At 45.4% G+C, this 22,370-nt stretch overlaps 1 protein-coding gene across 1 annotated transcript in view; it reads left to right on the top strand.

Annotated features, from left to right (window-relative positions):
* The window catches only part of DUSP22 (dual specificity phosphatase 22), a 40,189-nt gene extending 30,681 nt beyond the window's left edge, over positions 1–9,508 (top strand). The window contains exons 5-7 of the mRNA XM_054381534.1: positions 1,472–1,546; positions 3,117–3,288; positions 5,907–9,508. Coding sequence (XP_054237509.1) covers positions 1,472–1,546; positions 3,117–3,288; positions 5,907–6,089 — 430 coding nt within the window. The 3' untranslated portion in view covers positions 6,090–9,508. The remainder of the gene's footprint in view (positions 1–1,471; positions 1,547–3,116; positions 3,289–5,906) is intronic.
* The last annotated feature ends 12,862 nt before the right edge of the window (positions 9,509–22,370 follow it).

Genomic DNA, 22,370 nt, shown 5'->3' with positions numbered 1-22,370 from the left:
GAGTCCTGGGCTTTAGGATCCCTCTTGTGAGATATTGTTGCCTTTGCAAATTCCACAGGCACTGGCACTCTGCATCACTGTTGCCCTCCTCTAGGTCTTGAGTGTTTATAGCATCAGCAGCTGCTCTGCTGGGCAGGAAGGGAAGCTTCCTTTATGTGGGTATTCCTGACTATTTTTTTTTTGTGTGTGCTACTGAACTGAGGTTTTGTCTTTAAGCCTTGTGGTGTAATATTCACCCTGAGAGAATAAACATCTTGAATACAGGACGTTGTGTTTTGTGGGTGTTGAGTGCAGTGTGCTTTGGTGTTTGGCTTTGCCAATGAGCCTGATGGTGTCTGCTCCTTAATCTTTCTTCTGTGTTGCACACCTTGTGAACTTGAGCAGTCAAAGTCCATGATGAACTCAAGCTCTCTTTGAGCTGAGGTGATGCTGGCACCTGTGATAAACTGCAGGCAGGCCCAAAGGCTTTGCAGAGTGAGTGACTTAGGGCTGGAATACAAAGAGATAATGCTGCATATTTCACAAAATCCTAGAATCCCAGCATGGTGGGGATCAGAAAGGACCTCTAGGGATCGTCAAATCCAACCCCCCTGCTAAAGCAGGGGTGCCTAGAGTAGGTTGCGCAGGATTGCAATGTCTTAGTGGGTTTAGAATCTCTCTAGAAAAGGAAACTGCACAATCTCTCTGGGCATACTAGTCCAGGACTCTCCCACCCTGACAGGGAAAAAAGCTTTTCATTGTTTGTGAGGTGAGGACAGCTGCCTAGTTCCATTTACACCTGTCCCACTTGTAATGAGAGGTTTGTGTAAAGGATAATGAGAGCACAAACCTTCAGTTTTGTGATCTGAATCTTCTCTATGCTTTCTCCTCCACTGCTCTAAGGTAAGCTGTTGGCAGAGGCTGGCTGACAGCCTGGAAAAAGGTAGGAAGAAGGGGTCCTGCAGTCTGAGGGAGGAAACTGGAAGGAGCTGAAGAAGCCAGGCCTTAGACTGAGAAGTATTTTCGTGGAGACAAAAGGGAGATATTTTGTGTTGCAAAGAATAAAATCATAACATTTCAATGTGTCCTAGTACATGGTTTGAAGGAAGAGGTGAAGTGCAAGTTAAGCATGAGCTTAGTTGGTGGGTAGTTGATATCATGCTGAGTTTCATCTGACATCAGATCATACACAAGAACATGTGAGGTCAAATTATTAGTTTAAAGAGGATTAAGACACAAACTGAAATACAGACTTGAGAGTCATGTTTGTCAATGTTTATGATGCTGTGGTACCTAAGACAGCAGATTTTTTTTTTTTCTCCAGGTGGAGCGAAGGGATAACTATGCCAGTGAATCTTGGCAGACACAAGCTTTTACCTTGTAAGACCTGTGTCCTACATTCTAGGAAGTGTTGAGTGAGCTTTTGGGTACGTTTCTCTAGGTAGTGGTTTTACTAAATAGAGCACTTTCCTTATTCCCCTTTTGTTTTCAGGGCAAGACATTTCCGAGAGAGCATCAAATTTATACATGAGTGCCGACTGGCAGGTGAAGGCTGCCTAGTTCATTGGTATGTACAGCAAGAGTTTCTCTGTCTTGCTTTGAATGTTCCTTGTTTTGAATGTTCCTTGGTTAATCTCCATTTTATGGCAAAATTGAAATATCCCCTTTATTTAGAATCACAGAAGGTTAGAAAAGACCTCCAAGGTCATTAAATCCAATTGTTAACCCAGCACTGCAAAGTCCACCATTAAACCATGTCCCTCTCCACTACTGCTGCACGTTTTTGAACACCTGAAGAGCCCTAGAAGATTTGTAATGCTGTTAAAGCCTCATGCTGGGATTTTGGAGTCAGCAGAGTGGGCAGCTGCCTGCACATAAAAGAAGCCCAGGAAATTCTTCTTTACCTTCTCTTCCTATCAAACCTTCTTGGAGGATTGATTGGACTAGATGTGTGTTGACTAGAGGCATGTTATTTATTTCCCATGATTTTAACCACTATATTTTTAGAGGTGGCTGTCATAATCCTCATGATCTGATTTGTTTCTTTAACAGCTATTTTGGTGACTTTGGAATTGTTAAAAAAGCAACTTCCCCTGAAGAGATTCCCCCCCCCCTTTAAATTCCTGAAGCATTCAAACGTCACATTTGTTAATAGCAAGTGTCTGATCGGAGAGGTGCTCCTGGGACTGTAGAGAAGAGAAAGGCAATCCCTGGGCTTTTTCTTGCTCTCTGCTATTGGTTGTAGTCTTTGTGCTGTATGTCCAAGTGGCATAGCTGAGTCTATATCGGGAATCAGAGTCATCTTATGATTTGAATGCTGGACTTGTACACAGGCCCTGAGCATAAATCCTCAGTTTACTACTGACTCATGACAGGGCTCTGTGTATGTAAAACAGGGATAATTTGTCTGAATTCTGCTAAGAGATTTAAAACCCCACATACTTAAATTTGTGAAGCATTTCAAAAGCATGAACTGGTCTCAAAATGCCAAGTGAAAAGATCCTGGTACAAATGTAACTCAGACACATTCTTTCTACTCACAGTAGTCGTAGTTGGGAGTTTTGTCCAGCACTGTCAAACCAGTAGCAATGAATAATTTATCCCAGTGTTCTTCGTGGGGAGATTGGGGTTGTGAGATTTGGAGTTGCACAGTTCATGGATAGCAGCAACAGGAAAAGTTTGAGCAACCAGATGCGTACTTTAGCAGTACAGTTAAAGTTCATTTTGGCCCCATGAAACTGAGCCTTTATTCATGGTGGAGAAGGAGCAGTCTTACTTCACTGTTCTGATCTATGCAGGCAGAAGAAAGTGGGTGACTTGTTTCTAGCTCACTCAAACCTAAATCTCACTTAAACTGTGTACTATTCCCTAGTTCTGTGACAACTGAACACTTCTTTCTTCCTTTCCTGTCTGATAGGATTTACCTCTCAGAACCTACTTTCCCTGTTCTGTCATGGATTTGTTCTGATATATTTTAAAAAAGCAGCACCAATACCCTTTCACTTAGATGTTGTGGTACTTTTTTCCTTGTGACAAGCAACACAGCAGTCTGCTGGGGTGTTGGGAAGTGATGCTTGTTACTGTGATAGATGAAGCACAGCATGGTTTCACTGCATTGCACCTCCTTTTTCTTGCAGCCTTGCAGGTGTCTCCAGGAGTGTAACACTGGTGGTTGCCTACATCATGACCATCACAGAGTTTGGTTGGGAAGATGCTCTGTCTGTTGTCCGTGCAGCAAGATCCTGTGCCAATCCTAACATGGGCTTCCAGAGGCAGCTACAAGACTTTGAAAAACATGATGTTGACCAGGTAAATCAACAACAGACAGATGAGCTGTGAAACACACCATGTCTCAGATCATGGGTTGCTTGCCATTATTTTGGGCTCATTTAGCTAATGACCTGCTTTGAGGAGGTGGCTTCCTTGCCAGGCTTGTTCCACTGGGGAGGTGCAGGTAGAAAGGAAGGTGCCAGGGAATGCTGGATGGGAGAAGAGATGAAGCACATCATCTAAACACTTCCAGATCTTAATCCAGTCGTTGCTTCCTGTGTGCTAAGACACAATACAAGACTGACACCTTTGGAGGGGTAAAGCACTAAAGAGTGAGTTACATAAAGAACAACCCAAAGTACCAGTTGCATAAAACCAGTGGGTTTCCCCCTCAAGGCTTTCATTTGGAATAGTAAGAAGGAAAGAAATTGTAACCAGAAATCTTTGCTATCCAGGAGTTAAACTGGGTTCTCATTATGACTTACATGTCATGTTCTGTGGCTGAGACTTAATACTTTTTCTGCTGTGTAGAACAGTCTCAAAGCTGACCTTTTTTCTTCTTAACCTTTGAAGGCTTTGTTTGAAGTTAGCAAGCTCCATAAGTCTCCTTCTTTGGAGACATTCAGAACCTGCCTGGATGCTTTTCTGTGTGACCTAATCTAACTGATCCTGCCCTAGCAGAGGGCTTGGACTAGATGATCTTTCGAGGTCCCTTCCAACCCCCAATGTTTGGTGATTCTGTGAATTAGGCCTTTCTGAAGGAGAACTGGGGGAACAGCATGGCTGCAAAGTGGTTTTCATGAAACAAAAATGAGCTTCTTACCCATAATAACCATCCCACGCAAAAGACCTGCTCCTCGTGGGTGATCAGTGACTTCCACTTCTGTTAACCTGCCCTGGCCATCCCCTCCGTTTTCCATTGCTCAGCATGTTCTCTGGGCTTTTGTGCTTGTTGCTGCAAAATCAACAACAACAAAGGCAAAATACAGAAGGCAGAGGATGTTGGTTGGTTTTGACTCTGTCCCTGTCATTCTGCCACAGAGAGCTCAGAGTTCAGAAATTACCATTTGTTTTGCATGATGCACTTCTCAGCTGTAAATATTTGTATTTTTAATATTTAACTGAATGCTTCCTGGATTGTTTGGAACTGGGGGTAAATGGTAAAATAACTCTTTTTTTTTTTTTTTTTTGACACAAGTTGGAGGGGGACTTTCCAGATCTGTTGCCTTCCTCCCTCACAGTCATTTCTACTCTAATTGGTCTGGGCTAACAGCAATGACAATTAAGGCTCTATGCAAATAGCCTGATAAAGACAGTAACGTCTCTCTTTTTTTTTTTTTTTTTTTTTTTTCCTTCACCATGGACAGCACATTCTGCCTTTTTTCACTGAGGGGGAGGCAATAGATGGTGAAAAGTCATATCCACCTGTAGTCACTGGCTGGGCTGTAGTTTCCTACTGTCTCTTAAGAGCAACCACATCCTTAGCAGGTGTCTGTTTACACACCTGATTTGGTGGAATAATGCCATCTGCCAAGGGTGTGAGCTTCCTCCTGATTTCAGGGTGTTTTGCTATGCCTTGGTAGGGTGGTATCCTGTGGGGTTTCTGGAAAGGGTTCCTTTAGATCTTGGCCTTAAAAGGAGGGGCTGAGTCGCTGGGTTACAGCACAGTTTGTGACAATTCCACATGGTTGCCTGAGGCTTCAGGTTTGATACAGGACCTTATGGTCTTTTAAGAATCAGAGAGAGTTACTATGTTGAGGTCTTGCCTTCCCATGTTCTAGTAAATCACAGACTGGTGGAGGTTGGAAGGGACTTCTGCCAGTCATCTAGTTCAACCCTCAGCTAAAGGATGCCCAGGATTACAATGTCCACATGGGTTTCAAATCTCTCCAGAAAAGACCCTCCACAACCTCTCTGAGCAGCCTGCTCTAAGGCTCCAGCAGACTCACAGCAAAGAATTTTTCTCCTCATGTGGGTGGAATGGGTCTGGTACAATATGAATCTTTTTTATGTCCAGATATCTTGTGGCAAAGTTTGTGGATTCAAAAAAAAAAAGTCTAATGGCAGAAAAATTCCTTTGTTACTATCAGACACACAAATACTGCCTCAGCCCCTGCAAAGTACCTAAGGTAAAAACTGCAGGAAGATGAGAAAATGACCAGGGAGAAGGTGCTAGCATTACTGCCCTGCATCAGGCAGTGGCCTGATGCTCTCCTGACCATTTACAGCTGGCTGCTCTGGACTGACCTTCACTTGGACCTGGTGCATCTGTTCCCATGTACCAATATGTAATCATTCATGTTAGTGACAGAGAGTCCTGTTCTGTAGCTTTTAAAGCTCCTGGTGTTTCTAGAAATAAATTTCCTGATATCCACAGTAATTTTTTTTTAATTTAATTTTTTTTTACTGCTGGTGTTTGTGGGCTTAGGATAAAAGAATCTGAATGTTTGAGTGGTTTACTCTCTGATCTTCAATCTTGTTGCAGGTGTTGTGACTTGTGTTCTGTGCTGCTCTTGAAGGGTGTTCAGCATTTGGAGCACTTTTCTTTACAGTACTGTTCTTAAAGGGTCTTGGTATTCTGTAGGTGGGACTATTACTTCTGCATGAGTCTTAGGCTATTGCTTCATCTTACTGTATTTCTGTGTTCAATTCTGCAGTTCAGGCAGTGGCTGAAAGAAGAATATGGGGAAAACTCTTCTCAGGACCTGCAAGAAGCCAAAAGTCTTCTGAGCAAATACAAAGAACAGGCAGAGTTGCAGCAGAGTACTGGAGGAAGACAATGGAATAACAACTTCTCTGTGCCCTCTCTCTCATACAGCAATTATACAACAGAGACCTAACCATAGGAGGTGGATTTGGGTTTTGTTGGGTTTTTTTCTTTCTGCCTTTGAAAAGCATCTTGCCGTAATTTCCATCCCATCTTTGAGACTCTCAGCAGTATCATGCAAACACTTGATTTGTAGAAAGCTTCTTGATGCAAATACTACATGATGTGTGTGTGAGTGAGTGTGGTTCACGCAGTTCTACAACCTGGGCAGGAGCAAGCATTCTGTGTGCCCAGAGACATGGTGGTGTCCTGTGGCTGGGCCAGTTCACCAGCCAGCCACAGCCATTAGCCTTGTATGCCCATGTTGCCTGGCATTTGCTGTGAGGTTAGCTCAACTCCTTTTTGTTACAGGCTAGCAGAGGGCTCCCAGAGATGAAGTCTGGTGCCTCAAGCTGTGGCAGTTGGATATCTCTGTGGTGTTAATGTGGCAAAGATGTTATTGCAGCTGCAGATGGGAACTGGGGTATCTCTGCTGCTCCTGTTCACAGTCTGTTGGTAAGCAGTACCATGGAGGTGGGCTTGGACTTGAGTGCTAGGCTGTAAACCGGAGCAGGTGAGATAGGGGCATGTGTCCCTCTCTACCAACAGTAGCATGTGGAGAGAAGTGGGACAGACAGCTCTGAGTAATAGCACCTTCAACTGCCACAGTTTTACTTGCTTCAGTGCATGTGAGACAGGGCTGTCGGCAGAACTGCCACAGACCAAGAGCACCGAGGCAGTTACCACAGCTCAGCTGATGTGCAGTGATTTAAGCCTTGATTGTGCATCTGCTCTCCCACAATAAGCTTCTCTGGAGAAGACTTTACCAGGTCTCCAGTGCCCTGCTGACCTTCATTCCCTGCGGAACACGTGCTTCTTCAGCACACCCCTGCACACACCAGAACGTGTCTCCAAAGAGTGGGCTTGGGTGTGAATGTGAGCACCTGCTTCTTTTGCCTGTGCTGTGGTTTGCTCTTTGACTCCAGCTACCTCAGAAATGCTCTTCTTGTCATTGTGGTTGTCCATGCAACCTTCAGAATTGCCTTCTATAATCTTAATCTGACACTGAGTGAAGTAAGTGCGTGGCTGAGAGTGTGTGTGCATATCTCACAAGTGTCTGTATTGGAGGAGGTTATTGGGTTGTTTTTGTTTGGGGTTGTTTTGTGAAGATCGACCATATTTCTCACTGGTTTCAAAACTGAGTTGTTTGGATTCAAATTTCTGTCATTTTAAAACCACTCTCTGTTCTGCTGTGCTCATGTTTGTAGGAATGCATTTGTAAGATATATTTTAAACTAGGTGAAAACCCGGGGCCGTACTCATGTGAACATGATTTTTGCTCTTGGTGGTGTTGTGTGTTCTGGAGTGGAGCCTGACTCAAGTGTATCCTCAGAGTAACTTCAGATGTCACCAGGGATGCTGGGCAGTGTCTTGACTTCTGATTAAGTCATGGCGGGGTGACACTGATGCCAAGATTGTGGTTTCTTGCTGTGGACTCAGAGGATAAAAGACATGTTTTTCTTGAGGATTCCAGAAAACAAAGAGCACCTCCCAAACAGCCAGGAGCGAACCCCACCCCCAACCCCCTTGTTTAAAGGTGGTGTGTAGCCTGCTGAGAACTGTGCACTGAAGGAGGAGCAGCCAGCACACCAGACAGACAGTCTGTCTCCATTTCCTTGGTGCTCTGACCTCACATCCCTGTAGGATATTCCAATCCATAGGATTTCCTACTTGCTTTGGGGGGCAGTGAATTTTTGGGATGGGAGCAAGGTTTTTGGGGCCAAGTGAGCTCTGGCTGATTAATATCTTTTATGTATGTTCAAAAAGTACATTTTGGCTTGTGAAATACAGATCTTGGGTATCACCAATTGTCTGAAAGGACAAAAAGGGAATGGGGTGGAACTGGCCTGATTGTTTTATCTGAGTTCAAGCCTGCATCAGGGTTCTCATTGCACTAAGTGTTCTAAGTCTACTGGAAATAGCAAGAGCAGGATGATCATATCTGTGTCATATTAAGGGGTGTTGCTGGATTTGGGAAAGGTGCTGGAATTGACTTTGGTTCCAAGCTTTTTAGCTTCTCACTATGTATTTGGTATATCCAGCAACTACTCTGCATTTTCCTGGTAGTGTAAGTCTTTAACTCTTCTTGAAAATATTGATCTGTGTGTAATGGGTGGTTTAGGAGCTCCAGGACAGCAGTGCCCATGTTGGTAGTCCCCTCTGTTCTCTGAGGGTGATTGGGAAATGCTTTCCTCGGTAACAGGGTCTGACATGCACTCAGGAAGCTGGTCCTGTTGTTCAACCCTCTACCCATTCTAGGATGCAGCCAGTTCCCGTAGGGCAGTTTTTTTCAGGAGCATCCTGCTTGTGCTCCTGCAGTATCTAGTCCATCCCTCTGTTGCTGACTGCCAGCATGGTGTGTCCCATCACACTTCTGGCCCTCTCTTTGAGCGCTGGTGGGTCAGCAATGCTGTCTCCTGTTCTGACAAACATCATGCAGAATGGGAGACATCTGTTAATGTTTTTGTTTCCAAGGTGATTCTGTAGTGGATTTCTTTAATACTTTGGTTATCCCCAAAGAGTCCATCCCACAATAGGAAGTATTTTAGCACTGAATTTGGCAGGTACAGGGTATAAAGCAGGAGGATGAGGGACTGCCACGTTGTCAGTGAGTGGAAGTGCTTCTCTCTTTAAAGACAGAAGAGATCTGTGGCCTGTTGCTTCTGCATCTCATTGAGTGTCTCTATGTTCTGTAGACTTCATTTAAGAGTGGTAGAAGAGCAACAGCAGTCTAAGATGACAGTTCTTGCCTTTTGGCCTTTTGAAAGGGAGAGGAACAGAGTGACTGAGAAGGTGACACAACTTGTCTTCCAGCCTGCTTCTCAGCTTTCTAGCTGTCTGGGACATGCCTAGATCCCAGTCAACCTCATTGTAGTTGTCCTTCATAGTGTAGGCAATTATTCAGTATTCTCTTTTTCCGTATTTCAACACACTGTCCTCATTTTGATGTTCACTGGAAAATGTAGAAAGTTTCTATCACCTTGTTGGATACCCAGATTTGAAATGTATGGGGTTTTTTTAATTGTGTTTTTATTTTTTTTGGTGGTGGTGAGGGCTAAAATTGATATCCAAGTGTGATGATAAGCAAATGTTTCATGTAGGTAATGGGGAAATGCATTAATATTTATTATTACTCTGATTTTTTTTTTTAACCTGGAAAGAGTTGCTTCCTTACATTTTGGGGTTGAGTGGGAAGATATGGTCAATCATGTCTGTTTTTTTTAGAAGACAGTCATAACACTGGTTGCCTATAAAGATGTCAGTGAAAAATTATAGTGATTACTTCAGCTGGTTTGAAAACTTTTAAACCTGGTAAGCTTCTGGATTTTCTGTCTTCCTCTTCTGGGCATCTTAGCGAAGCCTCGATTGCTTTTTCCAAATGTTTGTATTTAATACATTCTACAATTTTTTTATAAATAAAAGTAAATGTTAACACCTGATCTGCTTGTGTGGTTCTTGAAGCCAATGAGTAACATCTGGAAGGCTTTTCCTGACAGTTTCCCTGCAGTAGCTGCAGGTACTGTAGGAGTACAAGACTAGCTCATTTTGATACTTTTAGAGGACTTTCTCGTCTCCTCTTGAGACTTCCCTCTCCAGGTTCTTCCAGGTGAGTTCAAGTTGGAGAGCAGTGAAGGAGAAAAGGACCTGGGGGTTCTAGTGGATGGAAGGTTGACCATGAACCAGCAATCTCCTCTTGTGGTCACAGAAGGCCAGTGGTATCCTGGGGTGTATTGGAAGGAGTGTGGTTAGTAGGTCAAGACCGGTTCTCCCCTTCTACTCTGCCCTGGTGAGGCTACGTCTGGAATATTGTGCCCAGTTCTGGGCTCCTCAGTTCAGGAAGGACAGGGAACTGCTTGAGAGAGCCTAGTGCAGAGCCACAAAAATGATTAAGGGAGTGGAACGTCTTCCTTACAAGGAGAGACTGAGGGAGCTGGGGTTCTTGTAGCTTGGAGAAGAGGAGACCGAGAGGTGACCTCGTTCATGTTTATAAATATGTAAAAGGTGAGTGCCAAGAGGATGGAGCCAGGCTCTTCTTGGTGATGCCCAATGACAGGACAAGGGGCAATGGGTAGAAGTTGAGGCATAGGAAGTTCCATGGAACCACGAGGAAGAAATTTTTCACTGAGGGGGACAGAACACTGAAACGGGCTGCCCAGGGGGATCGTGGAGTCTCCCTCTCTGGAGATATTCAAAACCCACCTGGATGCATTCCTGTGTGATCTGGTATATAGGTGGCCCTGCTCTGGCAGGGGGGTTGGACTAGATGATCTTTTGAGGTCCCTTCCAGCCCCTAACATTGTGATTCATAGCACAAGCATCTTTTGAGAGTAGTCCAATGAGTGAACATTTGGTGTTGCTCTCTCACTGATCATTGCTGGCCAAGGCATGTGCTGAATCCAATTTCTTAAATCCTTTTGAGATTCCTTTTCCACAGCATGCTTAGGTTTAGGGCTTAATCGACTGTGAAACTTGGCTGGTGTGTAGACTGCCAGGACTCAAGGCTCTCACCAGTGCTTTGTCAGAGGAAGTCAAAGTGGCAGATGATGATTCTCTGGGGAAAAAAATTAAAAACTTATGGTGTAAGGAAGGGAAAAGCCCCATTTAAATCCCCACAGATAAGACAATCTCTAGTTTGACTCTACCTTTGCTGAGGGAGTCATTCTGCCATTTGAACGTGCAAAAGATTAAGACGACTACATTCAATGCAGCCTCCTATGTAACAATTGAATCACAGAATTGTCAGGGTTGGAAGGGACCTCAAAGATGATCCAGTTTCAACTCCCCCACCATGGGCGGGGACACCTCACACTAGATCAGGTTGCCCTGAGCACCTTCCAGACTGGCCTTAACTTCCAGGGATGGGGCTTTCACCAGTGTCTCACCACCCTCATGGTGAAGAACTTCCTAACATCCAATCTGAATCTACCATTTCTAGTTTTGTTCATTCCCCCTAGTCCTATCACTACCCAAGGTCCTATAAGCTTTCTTGTAGGCCCCCTTCAGATACTGGAAGGCCACAATAAGGTCTCATCAGAGCCTTCTGTTCTCCAAACTGAACAACCCCAACTCTCTCTCTGTCCTCAGAGGAGAGGAACTCCAGCCCTCTGATCATCCTCATGGCCCTTCTTTGGGCACATTTCAGCATGTTCATATCCTTCTTGTAACAGGTGTGCCAGAAGTGGACACAGTACTCTAGGTGGGGTCTCACCAGAGTGGAGTAGAGGAAGAATCACCTCCCTTGACCTGCTGGCCACCTTTCTTGATGCAGCCCAGGATACAGTTGGCTTTCTGGGCTGCAAATACACACTGGTGACTCATGTTGAGCTTCTCATCCACTAGCAACCCCAAGTCCTTTTCTTCAGACGTTCTCTTAAGCCAGTCACTGTCCAGCCTATCTCAGTGCCTGGGATTGTCCCAACCCAGATGCAGGACCCTGCACTTGGTCTTGTTGAACCTTGTGAGGTTGTCATAGACCCACCTCTCCAGCCTGACAAGGTCCCTTTGGCTGGATCCCTTCCCTCCAGCATGTCTGCTGCACCACACAGCTTGGTGTCATCAGCAAACCTGATGAGAGTGCACTCAATGCTGCTGTCCATGTCGCCAACAAAGATGTTGAACAGGACTGATCCCTGAGGGACTCCACTTGTTACTGGCCTCCACTTGGGCATGAACCCACTGACAGCCACTCTGTCAAGCCAGACTGAGTGGTCCATCCATGAAACCCCTATTTTAGTGGTATGATTAACTTCCTTTCTCCTGTCTGTTATCCATACTGATGTTTTAGAGGTGCTATAGCATTAATGAGACAAAGAACATGTAGAATATAGTATTTTATGAACTAGGAATGTCTCTTAAGTTTAGAGGAGGCTTCCCTCTACTCCATAAGGAAATCAGTTTCTAAATGAGAATGCACAACTGTGTTGTCTTCCTCTTGACCACTGAGTACCTCTCAAGGGCCATTTTAATCCAAATCACATGGAAAAATTGTGCTGTGGTCATGGTGCCTTGCTACTGTTCCCAGTTCTCCTTCCTCTCTCCTCTTCCCTGATGATGCCACATCTGGAGTATTGTGTCCAGTTCTGGACTCCCCAGTTCAAGAGAGTCTGGGAGTTACTGGAGAAACTCCAGTAGAAGCTACAAAGATGCTGAGGGGACTGGAGCATCTCTCTGAGGAGGAAAGGCTGAGCTACCTGGAAGAGTTTAGCCTTGAGAAGAGCAGACTGAGTGGGAATCTTCTCCATGCTGATCGGTAGCTAAAGGATGGTGGGCAAGAGGATTGGACCAGACTGTTTTCAGTGGTGTCAGGTGACAGAACAAGAGGCAATGGGCACAAATGGGAGCCCAGAAGGTCATATCTCAGCATGAGGAGAAAATTCTTATCTGTGAGAATGTCAGAGCCTTGCACCAGGCTACCAGGAGAAGTGATGGATTCTCCTTCTCTGGAGAGCTTCCAGTCCCACTTGGAGTTTTGTGATCCTGGGTGACCCTGCTTTATCAGGAGGGGAAGGTTGGGCTAGATGATTCCCCAGAGGTCCTGTCCAGCCTGCACCACATTGGGATTCTGTGTTTTTACTGACATTCAAGCTCTTATTGATCTCTCCATGGTGACCTCTAGCACTAAACTGGGTAATTAAGACTGGTCAACCTACATGGCTTGCTTTAAAAATACCTACTTGTGGTTTTGGTTACAAGAATGCTTTGTGGGCTGCAGAAAAAAAGGCATTAATAGCTGTTTTAAACAAAATGTACTCTGATGTCATGCTTCTAGAAGTCCTGTGAACCTCTGAGCAAGAGAATTTCCACCCATGAGTGTGTCAGGGGAGAGGGAGGGAAAATGGGCAGCAGGTGTTTCAAGTGAGCAGCTGCAGCTGAAGCAAGAAGGAGCTTGGTCTGTGGTGGAGTACATTTGGCTGCTCAGGACACACCATCCCTGGATGTTGTAGATGGTGATGTGGTGTTGAGAGACATGTTTAGATGACAGGCGTGTTTTAGTAGTGACCTGGCAGTCTTAATGCTTGGACTTGATGATGTTGAGGGTCTCTTACAACTAAAACCATTCTATGATTTGTTTGAGAAGAGACAGAGTGAAATGTTAAAACCTCCATCTCAACAGAAGCCAATAAAATGGTGCCTGAAGGAGATACATGGCAATGAAATTGTGTGTAATCACCATCTTCTCCTGGGAAACTGTACTAAGTATGGTTGTGTCTCTACCATCAAGAGTAAAACCTGGGCTAAGCTAAGGAGCCTCCCCAGCTCAGGCTGAGCTCAGCACAAACCCATGATGTGGTTTTCTGATGATAAGCCCTGCCCCAGGCATCTGGGAGCTGACTGCGCAGTGGCAGTACTGAACATGTGCTGTTTGGGAGAGGATTAGCCTTGAAGACCTCGAAGGGAAGCTTTAAACATCACATGCAGCCCTAAGATAAGCCTTCAATGCTCATTTTCAGAAGCCAATGCTATGCTTTGGGCCCTCCCTTCAAATGAGGGTGATCCATATTCTTGGTCTGTCACATTTTCTTGCAGCTTTAGGAACAGGAGCTTTGCATTTTGGGGATGATTTTTATCAAGCCCTGCACATGCAAAGTCATTCCTGGAGGGAAGCAGTAGCAGTGAGAAAGAGGAAGGCCACTGTAAGGATGTGCCTTCCCTCCCACCACTTCAGAATAATTAGGTGTAAGAGGATTTTTATGAAGATCACATTCTAAAAAAGGGATGATTGAAACCAGACTACTGATGAGTGTAGCCTAATATTAAGGTTTTGAAAGAACTTCCAGCAAGGTGGTATGTTTAAAATCTTCTTGGCATCTGATGGATTGAATAATAAACATGGCAGTTTCCACATATGCAGATGTCTGCTGTGATCATCTCTGAGTGTAACACAAAAAATGTAATGAAAACCAAAAGCTCACAGTCATTGTGCCGTTTGGGGCTGTCACCAAATTCCTCTTTTTCCTGTTTTTCCTACAGTCCTCAAGAGCTTTCCCCCAACGCTCTTAGTTGGCCACTGTTGGTGTGTTGGGCAGCCACAGTGCACAATCCTGAAGGTAAACAGATATGACAGCTAACCTGATCTTCAGGGAGTTTGTAGTGGCCTGCCTTGGTGAAGGTAAGATGCTTTTAAAGGGATGCCAAACCAGGCTTTCATTTTTGGTGTGGTGGTTTCCTGCTGCTTCTCTGCAAGAAGATAGGGGCACCTGTGGGAGCTGGAAGGAACTTTCAAGAGCTGCATTAGTTTTCCTGAGAGATGCAGCACCAGAAGGGAATTTTGTCCATGTCCCTTCAAAGGCTGCTGGATGTCCTTCTCTCTGGAGAAGGAAACCTAATTAACAGCTGCTCTGGCAGGATAGCAGCAGCAGGCCCTTGCCTTGGAAGGACAGACTGTCTGCAACAGGCAAGCTCCTAGCCAGGACACTTTGTACCCAGTGAAGCTGATGGGGGAACTGTTCTTGAGCTCAGTGACAGCAGGATCTGGCTATGGGTGTTTTGAGCAACAGTTTGTGAAGGCCACCAAGTGGCCATTTCTTTCTTTCTTCTTTTTTTTTTTTTTTTTTTTTTCCCATCCTACTCAAAGGCAGCCAGCGTGGTGGAAAGGCTAAGGGAGTAATACAGAGATATGAAAAGATTTTGCCTTATATAAGATAAAATCAGGGGATAGCCTAGTACTGCCAGATCACTGTTAAACCACATCCCTCAGCACCCTATCTATGTGGCTTTTAAACTCCTCCAAGGATGGGGATTCCACCACTGCCCTGGGCAGTCTGTTCTAGGTCTTGACAACCCTTTCAGTGAATAAAATGTTCCTAATGACCAACCTAAACCTCCCTGTGGCAAAGCTTGAGGGTGCTTCCCCTTGTTCTGTTCTTCACTCCTAACATGACTTGTTCTCCTGACCCTTCACCAGCTTCATTGCCCTTCTCTGGAGTCCAGCAGAGTGCAGGGCCCAAAACTGAGCTCAGTATTCAAGGTGTGGCCTCACCAGTGCTGAGTACAGGGAGACAGTAATTTTGTGTTCACCTGGGCACATAAATGGCAATGCTCCTCTAAGGCTCATACCATTGCACTAGCACATTTTTTTTTTTTGTAACAGGTACTGTATTTTTTGACCCAATCAACAGTAAAAGGAAAAAAAGAAGAAAATTATGTAACAAAATGAGTAATGCCCAGTGGGTGAGGGAATTTCTTGGTGTTTTCTAGCATGCAGCATCTTCAACAGAAGTGTGCATGGCCAAGCTGTCATCACTGGTAGTGTGAAAATTTGTGTTTTGCTTCAAAAGGGAAGCATTTGCCAGTGCTAGTAAGCCACCCTTCAGAGTATCCTTCCTGTTCATACTACCCAAGGGCAGCCACGCATGCAGAGACTTCTTTTGGTTCTCCCCCAGAGAAGAGCAGCCTGGTCCCAGGGTTAGTTAGGCCATCCAGGCAGCGTCAGCTGCCAACAGTCACTGCAGCTGCAGACTCCTCAGAAGGCAGTGTGGGCCAGTGTCAACTGTCAGGTGAAACTCAGACAATAGTGAGAATTCTCCTAAGACAATGTGAAAAGCAGCAAGTTGGATGAGATGATTTAAAATGCACAGAAAGCAGCACCCCACTGCTGCTGGAAATGTCCCTCCCTCTGTTTGCACATCTCCTTTTGGGGTCCGAAGCAGTTTGCTTCAGCTACAGTGGAGCTGTGGTGTAAAATCCAACTCTGGCCATAGGAAACCCTTCAGATGTGTGTGGCCATGCTCTCACTTCTGCAGGGCTTTTCCAGCTCTCCCTGGCAGCAACTATGCAGACCAGCACCTGATTCTTTTCTGCCTAAATTTCATTGAATCCCAAGTGCTGTTCTGACAAGAGCATTGCAGATGGAGATCTGCAATTTCTGTGGCGCTTCCTTACATGGTGATATCCAGAGCTGCTGTGATCTGGAGAAGAGAAAAATGGGAGGAGATTTAGTAGCATATTGGTGCTATAATTTCACAGTATCACTGTATATCAGAGGTTGGAAGGAACCTCAAGAAATCATCAGGTCCAACCCCCCTGCCAGAGCAGGATCACTTAGGGTAGGCCACACAGGAATGCATCCACGTGGGTTTTGAAAGTCTCCAGAGAAGGAGGCTCCACAACCCCCCTGGGGAACCTGTTCCAGTGCTCTGTCACCCTCACTGTAAAGAAGTTTCTCCTCATGTTGAGGTGAAATCTTCTATGTCCTAGTTTGAACCTGTTCTTCCTTGTCTTATCACTGTGTACCACCGAAAAGAGCCTGGCCCCCTCCACTTGACACCCACCCCTCAGATATTTATACTCATTGATCAGATCCCCTCTTAGTCTTTTCTTCTCCAGACTAAACAGCCCCAGGGATCTCAGTCTGTCTTCATAGGGGAGATGCTCAAGTCCCCTATTCATCCTCATGGCTCTCTGTTGGATTCTCTCCAGCAGGTCTCTGTCTCTCTTGAACTGGGGAGCCCAAAACTGGACACAGTATTCCAGGCGTGGTCTTACCAGGGCAGAGTAGAGAGGTAGAAGAACTTCCCTATACCTGCTGGACACACTTTTCTTGATACATCTCAGGATCCCATTGGCTCTCTTGGCCACAAGAGCACATTGTTGTTCCATGGAGAACTTGCGGTCCACCAACACTCCAAGGTCTTTCTCTGTGGAGCTGCTTTCCAGCGGGGCAGATCATATTCACTATTTGCAAAATCTCAGATTAGTGGATGTTGGAAGGGATCTCTGAGGATCATCTAGTCCAACCTCCCCCCAACATTAAAGCAGGGTTCCCAGGATCACAATGTCCAGGCAGGTTTGGAATCTCTCTGGTAAAGGAAACTCCACAACCTCTCTGGGCAGCTTGCTCTTGTGCTCCAGCATCTTCACAGGAAGGAAGATTTTTACTCATGTTCAGATGGAATCTTCTGGGTTCCAGTTTATGCCCACGGCCACTTTTCTGTCACTGAGCACCACTGAGGAGTCTGGCCCCATCCTCTTGTCCCTTGCCCTTTAGATATTGATCAGCATTGAGAAGATCCCCTCTCAGCCTGCTCTTCTGCAGGCTAAACAGCCTCAGGGCTCTCAGCCTTTCTTCCTTGGATGCGATGCTCCAGCCAGCATCCCCAGCACCTTCATTGCCTCCACTGGAGTCTCTCTGGTAGTTCCCTGTCTCTCTGGAACTGGCAAGCCTAGCACCTGGCAAGGAGAGCTGTAACACAAATGTCTCAGTTTTCACAGGACTGCAAGAGCTTGCCCCAAACCCTCTGCCAACAGCAGCTGCCCTATGATCCAAGCACTGGAGCTGAAGCTGCTGAGGACCCAGGGGTTCATCTGGCACAGAACTGTAAAGTGATGTTTGATTGTATTTGGTGTTGCTGCTCATGAAAACGTTTCATGTTTCTAAAAGCTTTCAGAACATGCTTACTGATTTCTGTAAGTGCCAGTGACCACTGATAGCAGGAGAAACTCTGACTGAATGTCCTCTCTATCCCCTGTTCTCACCCTCCAGCAAAGACCTTGCTTAGCAAGACTTGTTTCCTTTTAAATCATTCTTCAGCACAGCTTAAAAGGCTGACTTGCTGAATTTCAAAATGAAATTCCACCATTCACTCATTTAGGGATTGTGTTCGCTCTCCCTAGATCACAACCAAACCTGCCTGGTGCCACCGTGAGTGATAAGAGAGGATTCTACTCGACCCAGAAACACACACAAATTATTTATGCTGCTGCCCAAGGAAGAGCAATTCATAAGTGGATTTACATTCTTTAAATAATTCAGACTAGAGCCCCCCTTCCTCACTAAATGGGGGCTGTGGGTTCCTCTTTTAAGTCTATCAAAAAGAAGGTCATACAAACTGCTAGACCATTGCCACCACCTCCTTCTCAGAACCATCTGCACCTCCTCACCACCTGCTCAGTAACTCCAGGCTGAGGATTTACCCCCCAGTAAGCAAGATAGGATGAAATCACATGGTGTGTGAGATTGTGCAGGTTGTTACACCTGTTGCTGCTTAAACAACTCCTTCCTAAGGGATGAATGTGCCACCAGTGGTTTCAACCCTCCCGGTTTCCTCAAGGCAGGGAAACCCCAGTGGCAGCCACATCTATCCCTGGAGGTGTTTAAAGGATGTAGAGATGTGGTGCTGAGTGATGTGGTTTAGCAGCATACTTGTTAGAGTTAGATAATGGTTGGACTTGATGATCTTAAAAGTCTTTTCCAAACAAAATGATTCTGTGATTCTCTCTATCGTTTCTGTGAAACCTCCCAAAGGTCCTTCACTTCTGAGCCCTTCATCATTTCAATTCCTGATTTGCATGGCTTTTCACAAAGATGCTCCAACCCCAAAGAACAGAAACCTCAAAGTTTGATACTGAACAGAGGAATGCAGAAGGCAGAGGAGAAGGATGGACAACACACATGCAGTATGTGGAGTTTCTTAATGCTCTGTTTAGTTTTCAGTGATTTTTCTTCTTGTGTCATCCTAATCCTTTGCCTCTCCAAGTAATTTTCTTGGCTCCTCATAGCTCAGTGTCTTTGAAGTGGAAGTTCAACCCCAAAATGCACAAACCGAGGTTGATCTTTTGAACCCAGTAAATGATGTGGGCTTGAGCTTAGATACCAGTGAACATGAGCACAGTACTTAGATGATGCTGGTATGGCAGCCAGCAGAGATTGGCAAAAGCAAAAATGGTCACAAGGTGGCCACATTAGGACTGTTCTTCTAAAAATGGTTCTCTATTCTGTTTTAAAAACACTCAGAACAGGTTGTCTCTCCAAAATTTTTTGTGTTGGGGATGATCCTTTAAAAAGCAGGGACTGGTAATAGTACTTGCTATAATTTGATACAATGTCCCTTAAAGGATAGTAAGAAGCTGAGTTTTTTATTTTTGAGTATTTCCCCTTTCCACAAAACTGTGAGATTTTTGGGTTCTTCAGCAAAAAGCCCACAAGCAAAGGAATAAGAAAGAGCAAAAGCCAGTGGCATTTTCCTCAGACAGCAGTGGCATTCATTAATTACCCCTTGAACCTGCAATAGAAACAATGACACATTAGATACCCACCAGCAGCTTCTGACCTCAAGGAGACACAAACCTACAAATGGATGTTTCCATGGCATACGGTTTGTCACACGTTTCTGTGCACTGAAGAAGAAAGTCCACAAATCTGAGCAGGAGTTGTTCTTCACTTCAGCTATCTGCTCTTGTGGCACACTTTGCCTGAATCTCCTTTCTCAAGCCAAGCTGGGGATCATTGGAACACATCAGAAGCAGGTCAGAGAACAGAATCACAAACTGGTCTGAGTCTGAAGGAACCTTTCAAGTTCATCTAGTTCAACCCCCTTGCAATGAGCAGGAACATCTTCAGTTAGATCAGGTTGCTCAGAGCCCCAAACCACCTGACCAGGAATGTTTGCAAGGGTGGGGTGTCTGCTACCTTTCTGGGCAACCTGGGCCAACATCTCACCACTCTAAATGTAAAAAATGTCTTCCTTTTATCTAGTCTGAATCTATGCCCAAGAGAGGGCTTCAGTTACACCCTTTTGTATCCTACCACAGCACTTTAGTGTGGCACTTGGGAAAGTAGAAATGTTATCAGGGTACTGGTGGGAAAGGTGTTAATAATGATATAAGAATAACCACATATATCTGAAAACATGTGGAAGGATAAATAAGAGGGGAAGGAAACACCCCCATCATTCATCCAAGTGTTTTGGGGTTTTTTTTGTTTGTTTTGGTTGGTTGTTTGGTTGGGTTTTTTTGTGGTCTCCAGTGAGGGGAGAGTCCCTGAATGAGCAGCCATCCTCAAAAGACTTCTGCTGCCACATGTACTGTTCCAACATATGCTTGTGTCTTGGAGACTGGTAGGTTTTGGGGGAGGTAGGACAGCCTTTGCGCCCAGCAGAGCAAGAACAATCTTGCTGAAGGAAAGGAGAAGCAAACTCCAGAGTGCAAGAGCGTTTAATACATGTGTCCTTTGCCTCAGCACCACACTTCTCCACAGGGACCCATTTCAGAAAGCCTCCAGCATCACATCTGATCTGGCTTTGCTTTTCTGGCTGTGCTTTTCTGCCTTGGGTGCAATTCCCAGGTGAGTCAGCTGGGACTTCAGAGAAGTTTGGTGAAAGCAGAAGACAGCTTTCTATGCACTGAGGGCTTGCAAATGACTGTTGAGAAGAAACAGTCACTTTTCCTGGTATGCCTTTAGTCAGTATGACCTTCAGAGTGTGAAAACCAGGGGCCCAGTGGTAGCTGTCGTGGTGAAACAGCAGCAAGAACATTTTCACACCAGGGCTTCAGTTCAGTCACTGATACTGAGGACTTCCATGAAGGCAAGCAGGGTTTTGGGCAATGTTTGAAGGGTCAGGCACTTGCGGTGCTGTGGAAATCACTTGATAAAGATGAACAGGCTTGAGGTGCTGCAAGCATTCACCTCACCAGCCAGGCTGGTTAGGGAGGAATTGTCTCTTCATGTATGCAAAAAGCAGCCAACGAAAGTTTGCTGGCAAACTGCTGCAGCAATTCATGCAGACACCACAGTTGTGTTATTGATCAGAGTTTTCTACTTCACAGGCCAAAGTGGTGGTCCTAAACTTCTCCTTTTTGCCGTCTTCAGCAGTTGAGGTACAGAAAGCCCCAGTAATGGAGTCAGCAAAGCTAATGAGATTAGCATGTTTTACTCATGTTGAGACATCTTTGCAAAAGCTGAGTGTGCACACAGGGCTCTCAGCATTACCTCACACATTTGGACAACTGGAGATAGTGTCCTAATGGAGTTCTTGCTGCATAAAGAGTGCAACGACCCACCCAGCCAGGTGATTCCCCACATATATGCTGTCTGGGGGGTTTATGGTTGCTTTTGTCTTCTCTCAAAGATTTCTGTATGTGCATCATACGATGGTTTGGGTTGGAAGGGACCTTCAAGATCATAGAGTTTCAACCTTCTGCCATGAGCAAGGTGGCTCCGTCCAATCTCGCTTTGAATATTTCCAGCCTTGGAGCCTCCACAACTTCTCTGGACAACTTGTTCCAGTGCCTCACCACCCTCACGGGGAAGAATTTCCTCCTAAAGCCTAATCTAAATGGAACTCCTTCCAGCTTGAAGCCATTACGCCTCATCCTGTCAGTACATGTGTCCATAAAATGTATAACTCATTGACCTCTCTATCCACACATGAATTTCTTTGGATAAGAACAGCTATTTTATTCAAAACGTCCTCCAACATTTGAGGAAAGTGGGGTTTTTACACTTGAAGGGTTTGACCACATGCAGATCAAAATCTTTGTGTTTCACACTAGCCCAGAATTTGCTGTTTTTAAAAGCTGCAAGAGAGAAAAGTGCTCAGAAGTATTTGTTTTACAGTGATGTGTTTCAAGATGATTTTATGCTCAAGGAAATTACAGTTGGCACCCTGAATACCACACTCCTGCCCCTAGGAATGGAAACTGGGGTTTTGGGAAGCCTTTCTAGATGCTTTTTTGGTAAAGTTGTGATTGCTCATCTCGATTGATGGTGGCTTCCAATCAATCACCTCCAAGCTCAGAGGCATAGGTTCATGTTTTGGATGTGCCTTAACTCGTGACAGAGAAGATTTGGGATGGGGCACTGCCAGCTCTTATTTTAGAGGATGGCTGGGGTGTTATAAACCTGATCTCTAAACCCGCCTGCGCTTCTCACTTCTGCCTCCAAAGGCGGTGATAATGACATGTAAATTTCAGAAGATGGCGTTGAAGATTTGCAGCATCCCAAAGCCTGTGGGTACCCTCCAGCCTGCCAGCCAGCGCAGCACCATGACTCGTTTCTTGATCTGAGACGTTACAGCAGAAAGGATGTGGATGGATGTGTGCTGGAGACGTTGAAACGGAGCAACAAGAAGACAAGACTTGTGGCATGAAACACGTGTTTCAAACCCAGAAAGGTGGCAAGAAAGGCTTTCGTGCAAGCCTGGATCTCACACCATCACCCCACAACGATAGGGAAGGGGACTTTGCTGGTTCCCCAGCACCCAGCCCCACTCTGGTACTTAAGATAGGCAGTCGCAGGGCATCATCTCCTGAGCTCAATGGAGCAGGAGCAGCTCCACAGGCTTCAGTTGCCGCTGCCCTATTGGGTCTTGCTGCTTGCAGGATCCAGCACCACTGCTCCACCCCAACGTTGTGTCCTGCTTCACACCTTACAGCCTGCTGGGGGAGACCCTCGAGCTCCGAGCCCGCTGACTTGCCCTCACTTCGGAGAGTTTCTCATCCCCTCCACCATCCCGGCTTGGCGGCACAGGTAAAGTCA

Source organism: Indicator indicator, chromosome 6 (genome assembly GCF_027791375.1).
Source record: "Indicator indicator isolate 239-I01 chromosome 6, UM_Iind_1.1, whole genome shotgun sequence".
In the NCBI taxonomy this organism is placed as follows: domain Eukaryota; kingdom Metazoa; phylum Chordata; class Aves; order Piciformes; family Indicatoridae; genus Indicator; species Indicator indicator.
Note: the sequence above shows the minus strand (reverse complement) of the source record. Positions and strands in the feature narration are given on the sequence as shown.